The sequence below is a fragment of the Palaemon carinicauda genome, chromosome 21 (assembly GCF_036898095.1).
Source record: "Palaemon carinicauda isolate YSFRI2023 chromosome 21, ASM3689809v2, whole genome shotgun sequence".
NCBI classification, from domain to species: domain Eukaryota; kingdom Metazoa; phylum Arthropoda; class Malacostraca; order Decapoda; family Palaemonidae; genus Palaemon; species Palaemon carinicauda.
The window spans coordinates 31,654,980-31,672,567 of NC_090745.1; the positions used below are offsets into that span (position 1 = coordinate 31,654,980).

The 17,588-nt window shown below is 39.6% G+C and overlaps 1 protein-coding gene across 1 annotated transcript in view; it reads left to right on the top strand.

Annotated features, from left to right (window-relative positions):
• The window catches only part of Acsf3 (Acyl-CoA synthetase family member 3), a 242,146-nt gene that overhangs the window by 107,335 nt on the left and 117,223 nt on the right, over positions 1-17,588 (top strand). Inside the window, exon 3 of the mRNA XM_068344483.1 lies at positions 6,734-6,864. Within this exon, the coding sequence (XP_068200584.1) occupies positions 6,734-6,864 (131 nt within the window). The remainder of the gene's footprint in view (positions 1-6,733; positions 6,865-17,588) is intronic.

The window sequence follows — 17,588 nt, forward strand, 5'->3', positions numbered from 1 at the left end:
ACCTGAGCAGAGCATATCAGATAGTGAGTACTGAGTGGTCTTTGGATCATTTAGTAGCCTACAAAGTCTGACTTTATGGGGTTCTCCGACAGTAGACCTCTTCGCAATGGCCCTGAACTTCAGGCTCCCGTTGTATTGTTCCCCAATCCCAGACCCCAAGGCTCTCTGGCAAGATGCATTCCAACAACGGTGGGACAACATCTACGTTTACGTCTTTCCCCCGTTCTGTCTGATGAGGAAGGTACTTGACAAGGCCAGAACATCGGTCAACCTTTCAATGACCCTCATAGTTCTGTTATGGCATCACGCAGAACGGAGCCACCAAGAGAACTCCCTCCACGACACGATCTACTCAAACAACCGCATGCCAACATATTCCACAAAGCCGTAGCTTTGCTAGGACTTCACGCCTGGAGACTCTCCAGCATCTCTCTCAGAGAGGATTTTTTCAACAAGTTGCGATCAGGATGTAGGGACACCTGCGAAAGTCATCAGCAGCAGTTTACCAGGCAAAGTGGAAAGTGTTCAGTGGTTGGTGTCGTGGAAGGGGTATCTCTCCTCTCGATGCCACTATTCCAGCAATAGCAGAGTTCCTCGTATGTTTGCGTGAAGAAATGCGCCTGTCAGTCTCTGCGGTAAAAGGCTGTTGCTCAGCGTTAAGGCTCGCCTTTCAACTGATAGGAATGGACATTTCTCCATCGCTAGAACTTTCCTTACTCATACGGAGTAATGAACTTACCTGTACTTAGTCTGAAGTGAGACCTCCCCCGTGGAACGTGGTTCGAGTTCTCAGGTCTCTCAAGAGACCTCCCTATGAACCATTACGCCAGGCAACAGATCGCCACCTAACTTGGAAGATGGTGTTCCTGCTAGCTTTGGCTTCGGCCAAGTGAGTCTTTGAACTTCATGGTTTCTCGTATGACATCGCCCATTCAAGGGGATGGGAGGAGGTAACATTTAAATTCGTCCCTGAGTTTATTGTTAAGACTTAGAACCCGGGAGTAGCGGATCCACGATTCTACTCCTTCCGGATTTCGAGTCTTCGTTCTGTAACAGATGACCCTGATCATCTCTTATTCTGCCCAGTGAGAAGTTTGAGGCTGTACCTTAAGAGAACAGCCGCAGCCCGTCTTCGTGTGCCTGCACTCTTTGTCAGCACAGGAAGGACCAAGAGGAGGGTCACCAAGAACACAATATCAGCATGGATTCGCAAGGTCATAGACCATGTTCTGAATCCAGACCCTCCTCCTTCACGTCACCCCAGAGCTCATTATGTCGGACGTAGCTACGTCCCTGGCATTCAAGAGAAACTTCTCAGTGACGCAGGTTCTTCAGGCTGCGGTGTGGAAACGTCAAACTACGTTCACATCCCACTACCTGCAAGACGTGAACCACAGGAGACTTGATACGTTTTTTATCTGTCCTGTGGTGGCTGCACAACAGCTGGTTTAATACCTCAAGCTCCTTATTGGACAAGTAGCAGAAGGTTGAGGGCATTGTTACCCGGTTTTAGTCTGCATGAATGAAAAGGTTTGACTTGCTCTTATTCTTTTCTTCCTCCTCCCCTCTCTCGGGGAAAGCAGCATACTTGGTTCTCTTCACAAGCTGACCTCAAACCACTGCAGGTAAACCATGCTCCCTTGTGTACCTAATATTAAAACTAATACTGTTGCGTCCCCATACCCTGATGAGGTGGTATTGGGAAAGTCTTGGTTACAACAATTTTTCCTTCTAAAAGACTCGGAATAACTTTACCCGGACGGTCACACTTCTATATATCTCAACACACAGCTTGGGTAGGCCGCGGACCTTGCATAGCAAAGTTTTAGCCAAGTGCAGGGACTCCTTATTTTTTAGTACTGACATACTTAGATAAGGAGCCCCTGGGTAAAGCCAAAAGCCAGATTGGCAGGGACGTCCACCCTTCCTTATGGGTGAGTCACCCCTAATAAATAGCGTTGTTTGTATTCCAGTTACGGAACCAATGACAAATTCGTAGATAATTTGTATTTTTCCTAACCATACAAACCTTAGCTATTTGACCAAACTAGCCCAACAGATCTATCCCCCTTGAAGTCCCACCTCCAAGCAAAGTGAACTAAATCACAGGTGTGTGAGTGGGAGCGGTAGCAAGCTACCCCCCTACCCCTGCTAACTAGCGGTGTGGGTAGTTAACCCTCACTAAACTTTAATGGCTCGTCATTTCATCTACACCGAAAATAATACCTCTAATAAATAGCTAAGGTTTGTATAGATAAGAAAAATACAAATTATCTATGAATTTGTCATGTTTATTCTCTTCATGTGAACGACTCAATCCTTGACACCACCTTAGGTCAGCCGCCCTCTTTGCCTCAGTTGTCTTGTGCTTTACTTCCACATTTTTCTCTCTATATCTTTCATACTTCTGTACACTATTACTCTGCAGCCATTCTTCAAATGCCCTCCTTTTCTCTTCCACTTTTACCTTCACTCCTTCATTCTTTCATTCACTACCCTTCCTCATGCTGCCTCCAACAATCTTCTTGCCACACATCACTTGCAATCCCAACAAAATTTTCTTTTACTAACTTCCACTCCTCTAAATTACCAGTTTCTCGTACTTTCACTCAATCATATGCCATTTTCAACCTTTCTTGATATTCTATTTTTACCTCCGGTTTTATTAACTCTTCAATCTTCTCTAGCTCCCTTTTACACCCCCCAACTCTATTCCCCCATTCTTTTGCTACAACTAATTTTCCTTCCACCAAAAAAGGATCAGACCTACCATTAGCCATACCCCTAAACATGTGCACGTCATTCAATCTTCCAAATATGCATTTAGTTATCAACACATAATCCATTAAAGCCCTTTCTACCACTCTTCCATTTGCTACTCTTACCTATGTATACTTTTTTTATCTTTCCTTTTGAAAAAGCTAGAACTTATCATCACCTCTTGCTCAACACACTTATCTGTATCACATCTTCCCTACATAGGATGCCTAGAAGGGAAGCCATTTTGTTTGTTTACATTTCATCACAATGGATAAACGAGCAATCAAACAAACAAACAAACAAACAAATGAATAAACTAAAAATATATTAAGAATATTTATTTATATGTGCACATCTCCTTGATAGCAGTATCTTGGATCAGCTTACAATATTTACATTTAATCAGCTGAGAACTAAATAAAGTTTCCAAACTTATTCAAAACATCTTATAATAAATATTGCACAAATGTCAATGCTGTATGTTATAGATTACCATACTTTGCATACAGGTTACTAAAAGCTAATACAGTAGAGTCATTCGTTATCAATTGGATGTGTAAATTAGTTTGTTCATTCATTGTGTCCCTCTTAATGAGAGAATGCCTTAATGAAGTCATTGAGCTTCAGCACGGCATATCATTCCCCTGCTGAAGCTTGGTGACAGGCAAGAGGGCTCTCGAACTTGGGGAAATTACTCCCCCAGTTTGAATCTGAATCTCTCTCTCTCTCTCTCTCTCTCTCTCTCTCTCTCTCTCTCTCTCTCTCTCTCTCTCTCTCTCTCTCTCTCTCTCATCTTTTTCATCCTCTTAATATTGCTTCAGCTGTCTCCTAATTCTTTAGACTTTCATTCGTGGTGCTATTCCAACTATTTAAGAAAAAATTCCCTTATTATATATGTGTATATATTATGTACATGGAAATATATATATATATATATATATATATATATATATATATATATATATATATATATATATATATATATATATATATATATATATATATATATATATATATATATATATATATGTGTATATATGTATATATATATATATATATATATATATATATATATATATATGTATATATATGTATATATGTATATATATATATATAATTTATATATATATATATATATATATATATATATATATATATATATATATATATATATATATATATATATATATATATATATATATATATATATATATATATATATATATATATATATATATATATATATATATATATATATATATATATATATACAGTATATATATAATATATATATATATATATATATATATATATATATATATATATATATATATATATATATATATATATATATATATATATATGTATACAGTATATATGGATATATATATATGTATATATAATATATATATACTATATACAGTTCATATATATATATATTATTTTTATTTTTATTTATTTATTTATTTATTATTTTTTTCTTTTTCTCTTTTGGCCTGGATGTTTCTACATCTATTATAGCCACTGGCATTAATGTTTTTACATCCTTTATTGTTGCCTGCTTCGATGAATGGAAGGTGTCACTGTTGGGAGGTATTTGCATTCAAAGCTACAGTATATGTGAGAGTATTGGATGATATCAGCCATCCCGAAGATGGTTTGGACCTTTTTGGTGCAACTATTCTCAAGTGTTGTGTCTTCGGAATCCAGGGAGATCCAATTCTTGGGGAAAGACTCTCGGCTTTTGGCCAGAAGGCCATCATTATGCATATGGGGAGGATGATTCCATAGTTTCTTGGTCTCAGTCCTAACAGGCAGGTTTAGCTTATACCTGTGCCTCTATATCTAATTTGGTGCTATCCTTCGGGTAGGGTATGGAGTTGACCCTCTGGGAAGTATACTCTCATTGTGCTGATAGTGGAGAATGCAAATCTCCTTTCCAACGTATGATACTTTCTTAAAATTCTCAAGCAGGTAAACCAACAAAACAACCAACAAGAAACATAAAGAAAATCCCACCCTTAACTATGGACCCTTCAAACTCTGACTCCCCATCCCCTGGATTGGCTGACTCCCCCCCGGCACTGTTGACGACCTCTGATAATGTGAATAAGGAAAGTTCTGTTGAGGACCTTGGAACGGGGTAACTTTTACACTGCTTCTTTGTTAAGTCATATAACTTTTTACACTGCTTCTCTGTTGATTTAATTATAGGAAGGGAGAATGATTAATTGGCATTTCAGGGAGTGTTAAAACGCTCCTACACCCTCATATCTAGTGTTTATATCTGAAAGAATAATTCGAAACATTTTTTTGGGAATTATCTTGCTGTTCTAAACCTGAATCTTCAGCTAGGGGGAGTTTTGCAATAATCTCTAGATTTTGGGTTCCAGAATCCCAAGATTTCTCGTCCTTTGTTTTTTTGTTATACAGTACTCCCAATGGAAGAGGATTGAACCTTAGTATGATATATGTTTTCCATCTTTCATCCAACTAGTACTTCTTTCACAGTTTTTCACCGTGACTGAAGACAGCTCCTCCCAGACCATTGTAGATGGGATACCAGTGACTTCATGATATAGAGTCTCATTTATTTTTATCATTATCATTATTATTATTATTATTATTACTTGCTAAACTATAACCCTAGTTGGAAAAGAAGGATGCTATAAGGCCAGAGGCTCCAACAGGGAAAATAGCTCAGTAAGGAAAGGAAACAAGGATAAATAGAATATTGTAAGAACACTAACAACTTTAAAATAAATATCTCCTATATAAACTATAAAAACCTCAATAACACAAGAGGAAGAGAAATTAGTTAGAATAGTGTGATCGAGTGTACCCTCAAGCAAGAGAACTCTAACCCAAGACATTGGAAGACCATGTTATAGAGGCAATGGCACTACCCAAGACTAGAGCTGCTTACCATAGCTCAAGACTCTTCTACCCTCACCAAGAGGAAAGTAGCCACTGAACAATAACAATGCATTAGTTGACCCTTGGGTGAAAAAGATTTGTTAGGTAATCTCAGTATTATCAGGTGTATGAGGACAGAGGAGAATATGTAAAGAATAGGCCAGAGTATTCTGTGTATGTGTTGACAAAGACAAAATGAGCTGTAACTAGAAAGTGGGATCCAATGTAGTACTTTCTGGATAAGACCATTTGAAGGGAGTCTTCAGGATTATAAATATGACATAGGATATTGGTCCAGGCTTTCTGGGAAAGCTACTTCAATGGAGACACACACTGTTTCATGGTCAATAAGGTTTGCTGAATCAATAGCAATGACATTCAGTTAATAGAAAACATGATAGAATTGTCAGAAGGCTCCCTTTCCAAGCACAGTCTATTAACCCTCTTAATGAGATTATGCCCTGATGAAGCCACTCAACTTGAAAAATGTAATACAGTATCTTTTCCAAATTGAAGCCTTGCAACGGACAAGAGGGGTGTGGAACTCTGGTATAAATCGTAAAGTTTAGAGTTTAGAAAAAATAAACTGCCATGCTGAGAAACTTTGTCTAATGATGAAGGTCACGGCAGTCATCTGATGTCCAGACATTAAAACAGTATTCCACCATAATATGTAGAAGAAAAGATGTGAAACCTAAGGCAATTTTATCTTCATATCTTTAATAAGAGAAATACTCATAAACAACACCTTGCTTTCATTCAATAACATGTGAAATGGGCTTTTAAATATTTAGAATCGGTGAGTAAATAGATTTCCAAAGACATTTCTTATGGAGCCAGTCAAGCAGTAAATTTTCAATCAAATCAAGTGCCACATGATTTTAACATTGGTGTTCTGTTTTTTTTTTTTTTTTCAATAGCTATTAATTAAAATTCTAAAACAACCAGAGGTTGTTATCTTGTGTATATTATTAAGCATTTAGGAAATTTTGAATATTTCTTTTTTGGGACCACAATAATAAAAATTTATGAGTTTTTTTTTTCTTTTTCTTTCCAGTGGTCATCTTGCCCGTTTAATACAAAATACATTAGAGAAAGGTGTTTCACAACAACGTGTGGCATTTTTGTGCCCTAACGATGTATCATATGTCATTACACAGTGGGCTACATGGATTGCAGGTCATGTTGGTAAGTTGTTATAACTGTTTAGTATTAGTCTCTTTGAGAAGGCTTTCTGATAATCCTTTAGTTTCAGTAATACCATAGGAATGTTTTTGCTTTCTATTTATTTCTGTGAACCTCCACTAGTATTCATATTGCTTCTATCTTGATGCTGGTTGAACATTTGCTTTTCTTTTAATTGCCCTATCTGTCTAGTGTAGAATGTGGAGTATATTATGTTGCATGGCAACACCACCATCACCACAGGTGTAGATCAAATGCCTTTTTCTTACAGTTCTCTCATTGCTATAGGTGCTTGAACACACGATACCCACACCAAGTTCTTGATTGTGATTTTGCTTATCAGGAAGTTCTATAGAAACATGTAAATCATTTGAAATTGAATGAGATGTTTTCTTCTTCTCTGTCTTCCTGTGATTGTTGTTGCAAGGATTTGTTGCTAGGCAGTATTGATCCTGGGGGCTAATGTGTGATTTGAATACAGTAACTGTTGTGAAGAGTGTAATTCCCTCTCAATTGCTCTTATGAAAGATTATCTTCAGTTAATAGTTATTCATGTCAAAGATTCTAGTTGTTAATGAAATTGTCTTTAAATTCATGGGAAAAACCAGAGAAGACTAGGCTAGTTGATGTTTGCGTAAGATATGTAATGATACCATACTAGTCATTACTAAATTTGCAGGAATTGCAGTAATGAGCTTCATAAACTTTTACTGATTTTTCTTTGTGTAGCTCAAAGGCCACAAACTGTTGGGCAAAGGCAGCAATCCTGGCCTTACCTACCTGATTCAAATCCTAGGTTAACTCTTCAAGTTATGCTTAGGTGTACCAGTTAGTAAGGGTTCTGTTGGTACACAGTGCATTATAGTCATTAGCCTATTTTCATGCCCTGCTCTCTCAATTACTTCAGGGCTTTCTATTGGGAAACCATCGTATTTCAGTTATCGTCATTTCTGTATGACCACTGGATTCTGGAATAGAGAACTGTGTAGTCAGTTTAGATCCAAATACCTCTCCTGCTGCTGAAGTAAACACTCATAAACAACAGCTTCTTTAACCCTTTCGGTGCGGATATGAGAATATGGATGTTGCATAGCTGTGTACAAATTCGAAATGCTTAAAATTTAATGAAACTATGTTTTTTGTGTTGTTTAACCTTTCTATTTTTAGAATTTAACAATATTTTTACTTGAGGATATCTTTTTATGGCCTAAATTCTTTGATAAATGGGTAAAAATGAAGAAAAATCACAACAAAATTCCTTTTCAAAGATTATTTTATTAATACCACCAACAATCTTTTACCCAATTCATCAATGACGCACATTTATTTTTCACATTGGCAATGCTTTTTGTACAATTTATGGGCATGATATGTCTCAAAACATGGAATGATACAAAGAGGGGTCTTTTCAATACATTGATCACAGAAATAGGTTGTTTGCTTTCTTTTAGATTCACCTTTACCTTTCATCAAACAATTCTTTAGCTAGAGAGAGCATATAGTACACTGGATTTGTGGTTTTTGTCAACACATTGGGCTGGAAAATGGATTTCAGTTAATCTAGATTCCATTGGATTTGAAAATCTACCCCTTTTTTGAGTTTTACTTTTCTTATACTCTTTTAACATAGTTTTGAAATTTTTTCCCCAAACTTTTTTCCTGCTCCAGCTTAGCAGTGGGATTCTGAATGTTATAGCATATGTTTGATTCTACTAATGCTGCTTAGTTAGTACCATTCCTGACTTTTCTGTAAGGGTATGGTGAGCAAAGTTGATCAAACTTATTAACTCTCCCATATACAGTACCTGTTGTATTCCACATGAACACATGGCTCGTCTCTTTCTCTGTCACCAATTTTTGAATGAAGTTCCACTTTATATGTACCTACTGTTAAAAGACTTGACAGTAAATTAACACTTCTTGTGTCTTGACAAGAACAAGCAAGCATTTTACCATCATTCCTTATCCATGTTACTGCTAAAGCTCCCTTTTCACTGTTATCTGTTTCATATCAGTTGGCAGACCTTTTTTATTCATCCCAATTGTTCCACAAGCTAAAGTTTTATTTCTGAAGTAGTTTATCAAAAAGGGACACACTGTTATAAAAGCTGTCCATGTGAATAATATGACCTTTGTTCTCATAACCCTTTAATAAAGACAGAACAGCATCTGATGGTTGACAAGCAGTCTTTCCCAGCATTCATATTGAATTTAAGTAGGTAACCAGTATGAGCATCTGTGATAGACCATACTTTTATCCTCCATTCATTTGAAGGGCTTGATAGTAAATATTGTTTGAAAAATAACCTTCCTCTAAATTTTATCATGGTTTCATCAATTGCTATCATAGAACTTCCCATATAAATCTTGTACCATATCTAAAATTGGCCTAATCTTAGAGAGGCTATCATTTCTGTCTTTCTGATCATTATCACTAAAATGGATAACTGATCTAATCAACTGGTATTTGTTCCTAGAAAATATTATTCTGAATCCAGAAGTATCAAATGTAAAGCTATTTGTTCCGTAACTGGAATATAAATCAATGCTATTTATAGGGTTATTACTTTCAAGGACAAGCCATTAGAATTTAGCAAGGGTTAACCACCCTAACGTTAGTTAGCAGGATGATAGGTGGGTAGTAGCTACCCCTCACACTCACGCATCCTTCATAACGAGAAAATGCCTTGTCGAAGTCATTGTGCTTCAACAGGAAATATTGTTTTCATGTTGAAGTATCGTGATGGGCAAGAGGGCTCTCAAACTTTGGGAAATTGCTTCCCCAGTTTTAATCTAAATTTCTCTCTCTCATCTTTCTCTTCCTCAGAATATTACTTTAACCTTCTCCAAATTTCATAAACTTTCTTTCGTGTTGATGTCAAAACTCTATGAGTAAAACTTTCCTTATTATATGTGTATATATGTACCTATACAGTGGAACCTCTACATACGATTGCCTTTGCATACGATTGTCCCAACATCTGAAGTAAAATTAGTTCAAATTTTCGTCTCGACACCTGAAGTCATGCTCCAACATCCGACGTAGACCATACACGCAGAATTTTCTCGAAGCGTCGGTTGTAGTTTCTTGTTTATGCCGGTAGACGGCAGCACATCATAGGGACACCATTGATCATTGCGTTGGTCAGTTCTCTGTTCTCGTGCGCATTGTGTGGTTGTCCTCTGTTCGGTCCGTTATTAACAGTGCTTATTATCTTCCTTTTCTCACGTTTCATTTTTTATGTTACGTATACCTGTAATCATGGGTCCTAAGAAGCTTAGTTTCGGTACAGGTATTAGTAGTGGTGAGAAAAGGAAGAAGGCAATATTTCATTAGAATTGAAGCAAGAAATTATAGAAAAACATGAGCGCGGTGTGCGTGTGAGTGATCTGGCTAAACAATATGGCTGGAATATGTCTACGATCTCGGCGATCATCAAGCAGAAGGTAACCATTAAAGCAGTCAAACCATAGAAGGGGATGATCATTATTTCAAAACGTCACAGCCCTACCCTGGAAGAGATGGAACTCCTTTTGTTAATATGGATAAAGGACAAAGAGATTGTTGGCGGTACGATCACTGAAACGATCATTTGTGAGAAGGCCAGCGCTATCTATTATGACTTGAAGGCGGCGGGCTCTGGGGGTGACGCGACGGAGAGTTCAACCAATCCTACGACGGAGGAGTTCAAGGCGTCTCGCGGTTGGTTCAAGAAATTTAAGAGACGGACCAGGATTCATTCAGTTGTTCGGCACGGAGAGGCTTCAAGTTCGGACACCAAGGCTGCTTACGATTTTGTTGAGTTTCAAAAGATCGTGGAGGGTGAAGGCTACGTAGAGCAGCAAGTTTTCAATTGTGTTGAAACCGGTCTGTTTTGGAAAAAGATGCCTAGTCGAACATACATCACCGCTGAAGAGAAGAAAATGCCTATGAAGGATCGGTTGACTCTTGCCCTATGTGCCAACGCCAGCGGGAACTGCAAAATAAAGCCGTTATTGCTTCATCATTCCGAAAATCCCAGGGTATTTAAGGCACATAGAGTCAATAAGGACATGTTGCATGTTTTCTGGCATGCTAATTCTAAGGCTTGGGTTACTAGGCATTTCTTTGTTGAATGGGTAAACCTAGTTTTTGGCCCTGGTGTCAAGAAGTACCTTCAGGAGAGGAATTTGCCTTTAAAGTGCTTGCTTTGCTTGGATAATGATCCTGCTCACCCCCCAGGACTTGAAGATGATGTCATCGACCAGTTCAAGTTCATCAGAGTGATGTATCTTCCACCGAACACCACCCCTATCCTCCAGCCCATGGACCAGCAAATCATCTCTAATTTTAAGAAGCTCTACACCAAGCACTTATTTAAGCAGTGCTTTAATGTCATGCAAAGCACCAACTTAACTTTGCGTAAATTTTGGAGGAGCCATTTCAATATCGTGCACTGCTTGAAGATCATAGATCAGGCTTGGGAGGGAGTAACTCGACGGACACTGAATTCAGCTTGGAAGATGCTTTGGCCTGATGCTGTTTCTCCCAGATATTTTGAAGGTTTTGGCCCCGATCCTGAACCTGTGCTTGCCATACAGGAAGTCGTAGAAGAGATTGTATCCCTTGGCAAGTCCATGGGTCTGAAGGTCGATGAAGATGACATCACCGAACTCGTCGTGGAGCATCATGAAGAGCTCACCACCGATGTACTCATGGAGCTGCATGCCATGCAGCATGATGAGTTCCAAGCGCAGTTGAGTGAGTCGGAGGACATCGAGGAGATAGAGCACATCTTAAGTTTGGCTAAAATAAAAGAGATGTTAGCACATCATCAACATGTGGTTGATTTCATTGATAAGTATCACCAAAAGAAACTTCAGGTTTGCCGTGTAGTTTCGCAATTCGATGATGTCAGCTTAACCCATTTCCGAAAAATTCTGAAAAGCCGTACCAGGCAACTTTCTCTCGATAGTTTCTTTAAAAAATCTACGAAGCGGTCTAGAGATCGTGATGAAGAGAAAGAAAGTTAAAGCAAAGAAAACTAAGGTTGAATTGAGTGAAAGTGATGAAAATTAAAAATAAAAAAGAAAAAAAAATGTAAAAAAAATATGAAATATAAAAATTAAAAAAAAGAAAAATAAGCTAAGTTAGGTTAAAGTTCACATAGTGTAAGTTAGAGTAAGTTACTGTACGTTATCACAGTCACCACCTCTACCTCCTCGCCGACCGTCCATCTCCTCATGCGTAGCAAAACCTACAACTGCGTTGCCCTGTCTCTAATGTAAAGTGACAATAAAAACCCCTTTTTTATTTATTATTTCTTTATAATTATTCTTTTTACAACTCTCTTATATAATGCAATTGTATTATTGTTACGTGTAATTGTGTAGTAATTTATTAAGGAGTTATCATAGGTTTTTGAGCTGTAGAATGAATTATACAAATTACAGTGTATTCTTATGGGAATATTCACTGCAACATACAATTGTTTAAACATACGAACCAGGTCCCGGAACGAATTAAGATCGTATGTAGTGGTTCCACTTTATATGCTTTCATTTTTTTTTTAATTGCGTGGATGCTACTACATCCGTTATTGCCCCTGGTGTGGATGTTTCTACATCCTTTATTGCTGCCTGCCTTGATGAATGGGAGGAGGTATCACGATTGGGAGGTGTTTGCATTCAAAGCTATATGCGAGAGTATTGGATGATCTCAGCCATCCCGAAAATGGTTTGAAAATTTTTGGCGGAACTATTCTGAAGGGTTGGGTCTTCGGAATCCAGAGGGATCCAATGCTTGGGATAGGATTCTTGGCTTTTGGCCAGAAGCCCATCATTGGGATAGTTAACCTGAAAATAAAAGGAGAGAAATAAGAAATGTTATATTCTCTTGGAGTTATAACGGGATACCCCGAAAGTGGGAGACTACTCTCTGTCATCTCTGCATTGGTCACACTCGGCTAATACATGACTTTTGCTGGCTGGCCAACATCCACCACATTGCGACGACTGTTTGGTACCATTAATAGTGAGGCATTTGTCAACCGGATGTCCCACATATAGTAGTGAGAAAAATAGATATTTGTTTGAGGCTTGAGGTGAGGATGGCAGGTTCATCATTAACAAGATTCTTGTATATGATGTGTCCTATTATGCTAGTGGTATTTTTAGCTTTATTTCAGAAGCAGGTCTTCTGAAAGGTATTTAAATTTTAAAATGGCATCTTTGTTTTCATGGTTTTAATTGAGTATTCTTTAATTTTTTTAATTACAGTAAATGATATCGGCGTCAATGACCTTAGATGTCATGATGCCAGAAAACCTCAAATCAATCAATCAATCACTCACACATATGTGACTGTACCCCACTTTGTTTTTCACTCGGATGGAGAATGGTTGCTACAGCTCTTCATCCTCACTTTTTGGACTGTCATTATTAATCTGTTTTTCTTGTTAATATTGTTGTTACCGATTGAATATGTCATCGAAACCAAATAAAATGTCTCTAAGTTTACTGGCGTGTTTTATTCCATTCATCAATGGTAGCAGAGTGTGCTTCGAGAGGAACTTGAAAGGATTGAGCGTGACTATTTACTGGTCAGATGTGTTTGACCTCTATATGAGTTTGTGACACTAGTGTGGTGAAATCAGTGGAAAAGTGCCGAGATGGTTGGAGTGCATGCGAGTCAAAATGGCGACCATCAGCCTACAATGTCCCTAATATTGCTAAAGTTAGTGTTTGTCTGATGGATAATGTTAAGAAATTGTAGCTTCAGTGTTTTGTGATATCGTGATAAGTGGTTGAGTGCAAAGCTTAAAGCAACAATCATAATGGCGACTTAAATACAGCCGCCTAAGTTCTCAAAAGAGAAGGGATACGAAAGATACAAAACGGAACTGCTGGCATGGATAACTGTGACTGATATTGCCACAGAAAAGCAAGGAATTGTGATCGCGTTGTCCCTGCCCGAGGTGGATGTAAAAGGGGCAAGAGAGCGGGTATTAGACCCGGTTGAATGACTTTGAGGCACTGATGGCCTCGGGAAATTGATAGAACACCTTGACAAGCATTTAGGTAAAGATGATCTGGCGGACTGTCTGGAAAAATACGAGGACTTTAATAGGGAGCCACCCAAGCTATAGCCGAGTACATCTCAAATTCAACCAGAAATATAACCGTATAGGGAAGTTTAAAATGACGTTGCCAGCAGCCATTCTGGCCTTTATGTAGCTCAAAAAGTTAAATATCACAAAAGAGGAGAGAATTCTTGTTTTTACCGGCATGGACTATAGCCAGAAAGACACTCTGTACGAGCAAGCCAAAATTTAAGGGTGACCATGGTGGAGGCATCAGTGCTGGAGCAACAGCTGCAGCGCCCATTAAGTTGGAACCGGGTTTTGTAGTATCGAAGATGAAGCATTTTGGAGTGCTGGAAACATGAGACGTGGTTTTGATAATTATCGTGGTCGAGGCAGACCTTTGGCACCAGGAAGTAGTGGGTCTGCGGGCAGAGGTGGCGTACGAAGAAATCAAGGATGGCAAGGCAAGGCCTCACACAGAAGGGGGCGTGGCTATATCCAGCGAGGCAGAGGAGGTCGGAACCTGAATCCCATGGGAGCAGACGGAAACGTGATGCTATGCAACGGATGTGGATCTTATCACCATTTGCTCGCAGACTGCCCAGTCAATTGGGAGAATCAGTCGGCCCATATCACGCAAGAGAAGATGAACAACAAAAATGATGTGGAAGTATTGTTCGCCAGTATGGAGAGGGAGGCAGAAAGTGTATTACTTCTGAATGATAGGGGCAATAGATACAAAAAGGCGTGGTGATGTGCAGTACTTGACAGTGCATGTTCCAGCACTGTGTGATTCAGAGTAGTTTGATGACTATTTGAGTTCTTTAGATGCTGAAGATAGAGCCAAGGTGGAGAGGCATGACAGTTCGAAAATGTTTAAGTTCGGTGGTGATGAGTGCTTGCCGTCAGAGGGGACATTCAAAATCACAGCCAGAATGGTGGGCAAGAACATAATCATCCAAACTGACATTGTGTGTTCAGATATTCTGCTGTTGCTCTCAAAGGATGCTATGGGTGTTGATATTGCCCTGAGCGAGACATCATCGGGACATTATTGCGTTCCCATCAGCACGTGCGATGAATCCACAGTAGAAAGCGTGTGAGCGATCGACCTAGCAAAACTCAGCGAAAAGGAGCTTCACAGGAGTCTGTTAAAGTAGCATCGTTAATTTGGACATCCTCGTCCCCACAGACTTCAGAGATTGTTGGAGGATGCTGGGGTGTGGAAAGCTGAGTATAGTAAGGTCTTGGAGATGATTCGAAGACAGTGTGAGACCGGCAAAGTGTACCAAAAGACACCCTCGTGGCCGTTCGTGGCAGCGAGAAAGTGTGCTTGGATCTCAAGAAATGGGAGAATCGTTGGATTTGCCATATGGTGGACATGTGGTCCAGATTCTCAGTGTCTCTGTTTATGAACCGAAAAAGGCCATGTGACATTATTGATAAGATAATGATGTGCTGGGTAGTGACATTTGGTGTGATGAAGGGTTTCTTGACAGACAATGGGGGTGAATTTGGTGTGATGAAGGGTATCTTGACAGACAATGGGGGTGAATTTTCATCAGATGAGATGAGGGAGGTATCGAGTGTGTTGGATGTTATCCATCACACCATGGCAGCAGAAAGCCCATTTCAAAATGGTCTGTGCGAGCGTAATCATGCTATCGTCGACAGCATGCTGGTAAAAATGAGTGATCAGTGTCCTAAAACTCTGGTTGAGGTTTTGTTGGCATGGGCTAACATGGCCAAAAACTCCCTCTAGATGTAGCATGGATTCAGTAGTTACCAGCTTGTATTCGGCCAAAATCCAGATCTACCCAACGTTCTGCATGAACAGCCACCAGCACTGGAGGGAGCCACATCCAGTGAGATCTTAGCCAAACATCATATTGGTTTACACATTGCTCGGAAAGCATTCATCGAATCAGAAAGTGACGAAAGAATTCGGCAGGCTCTTTGGGGGAAAAATTGGGGCTTCTGAGGAGAATTATGATCCTTTAGATTCAGTATATTATAAGAGGGAAGCACACAATAGATTGTTGGGCCCTGCTAAAGTCATGTTTCAGGATGGCAAGGTGGTGCTCATTCATCGTGGGGCAGTATATGTGAGTGTCTCTGAACAGGTTAACATGGGCAAACAGCATGATGGGGATAAATCAGAGAGTCTGGTGACAAAGAGACAAGTGGAGTAGATTAGTTCAAGCGAGATGTGGTGAGCGATGAGTCTCAGAATGAGGTGATAGAAGAAAATGCCAAGAAGAAGAACGTATATGAGGAGATGATAGGAGGTAAAACATGCCAACCTGAAGTGGTAGCAAACAGAGTAGCGGGTCCAGAACCAGCAGCGACAGTGGTCAGTTGTGATAGAGGAGAGGAAATCTGGAGAATTCAGACAGGGACAGGCAGATTGGATTTAAGGAGTAGTTATAGGATAGAATACCGACCCAACAGTACAGGCGAATGGTTAGCAGCCACCATCCTGAGCTGAGGAGGTAAAGCGACAAGTGGACACCTCAACTGGTATAATTTGGAGGATGATAACTGCACAGTGAAGGTTGTGAATCTTGATGTAGTGGAATGGCACAAGGTAGATGAAGATAAGGGAGATGATGGTGCCCAGAGAAAGGCACCATGAGAATGAATGCGTGAAGGCCAAGGAAGTGGAGCTTGCTAAATTAAGGGAATTTGTAGTGTACGAGGCGGTGGAAGACACTGGACAGTTCTGTAAGAGCTAGGTTAGTGGCCAGGGGGTATGAGGATGAGCAAAATTTCCCTAAAGATTCGCCAACTATAGGAAAGAGCACTATAAAGATAGTCATGGCTGCAACAGCCCACAAAGGCTGGGAGATTCAGACCACAGATATCAAGTCAGCTTTCCTGCAAAGAAAAGAAATGGATCGCGAAGTACACTTGACTCCCCCTCCTGAGATCAGAGATAAAGGGAAGATTTGGCAATTAAAACACTGCTTATATAGTCTCAATGATGCCGCTAGGCTGCTATATCAGTGTGGTGATGTGTCTGAGAGAGACAGGAGGCCTGCAAAGCAGACTTGATCCTGCCCTGTTTCTCATGCATAGTGAGGGAGAGCTAATAGGCTTCATATCTTGTCATGTGGACGATTTTTTACGTGTGGGGACGGATAAGTTTGAAGAAATTGTCATGAACAAATTGAGAGCTCAATTTTTGGCAGGAAAAATTGAAGGGTCCCACTTCAGGTATGTGGGTATGAAGGTGATACAGAGCGAGTCAGGCATCAACCTGGATCAGTCAGAATATGTGAGGACTGTTGAAAAGGGAATGGTTAACCCTTAGAGGGCTGCATGTAAAGACGATGACCTGGATAGAAATGAACAGACAGTCTTCCGACAGAATGTCGGGAAACTGAACTGGGTGGTTCAAGGGTCGAGGCCTGATATGGCATTTGAACTTATAGATCTGAGCACTAAGCTGAAAAGGCCACCGTAAGCGATCTGTTAAGAGCTGTGAAGTTCATTAACAGGCAGAAAAGTGAGCCCGCAGTTATATGCATACCTAAGCTTGCTGAACCCAGGGAATGGAGACTGATAGTATTTACCGACGCTGCCCTGGGCAACCTGGGTAACGCAGGGAGCATTGGTGTACAACTCACACTCCTGGTGAATCATGCAGGAAACACGTCTGTG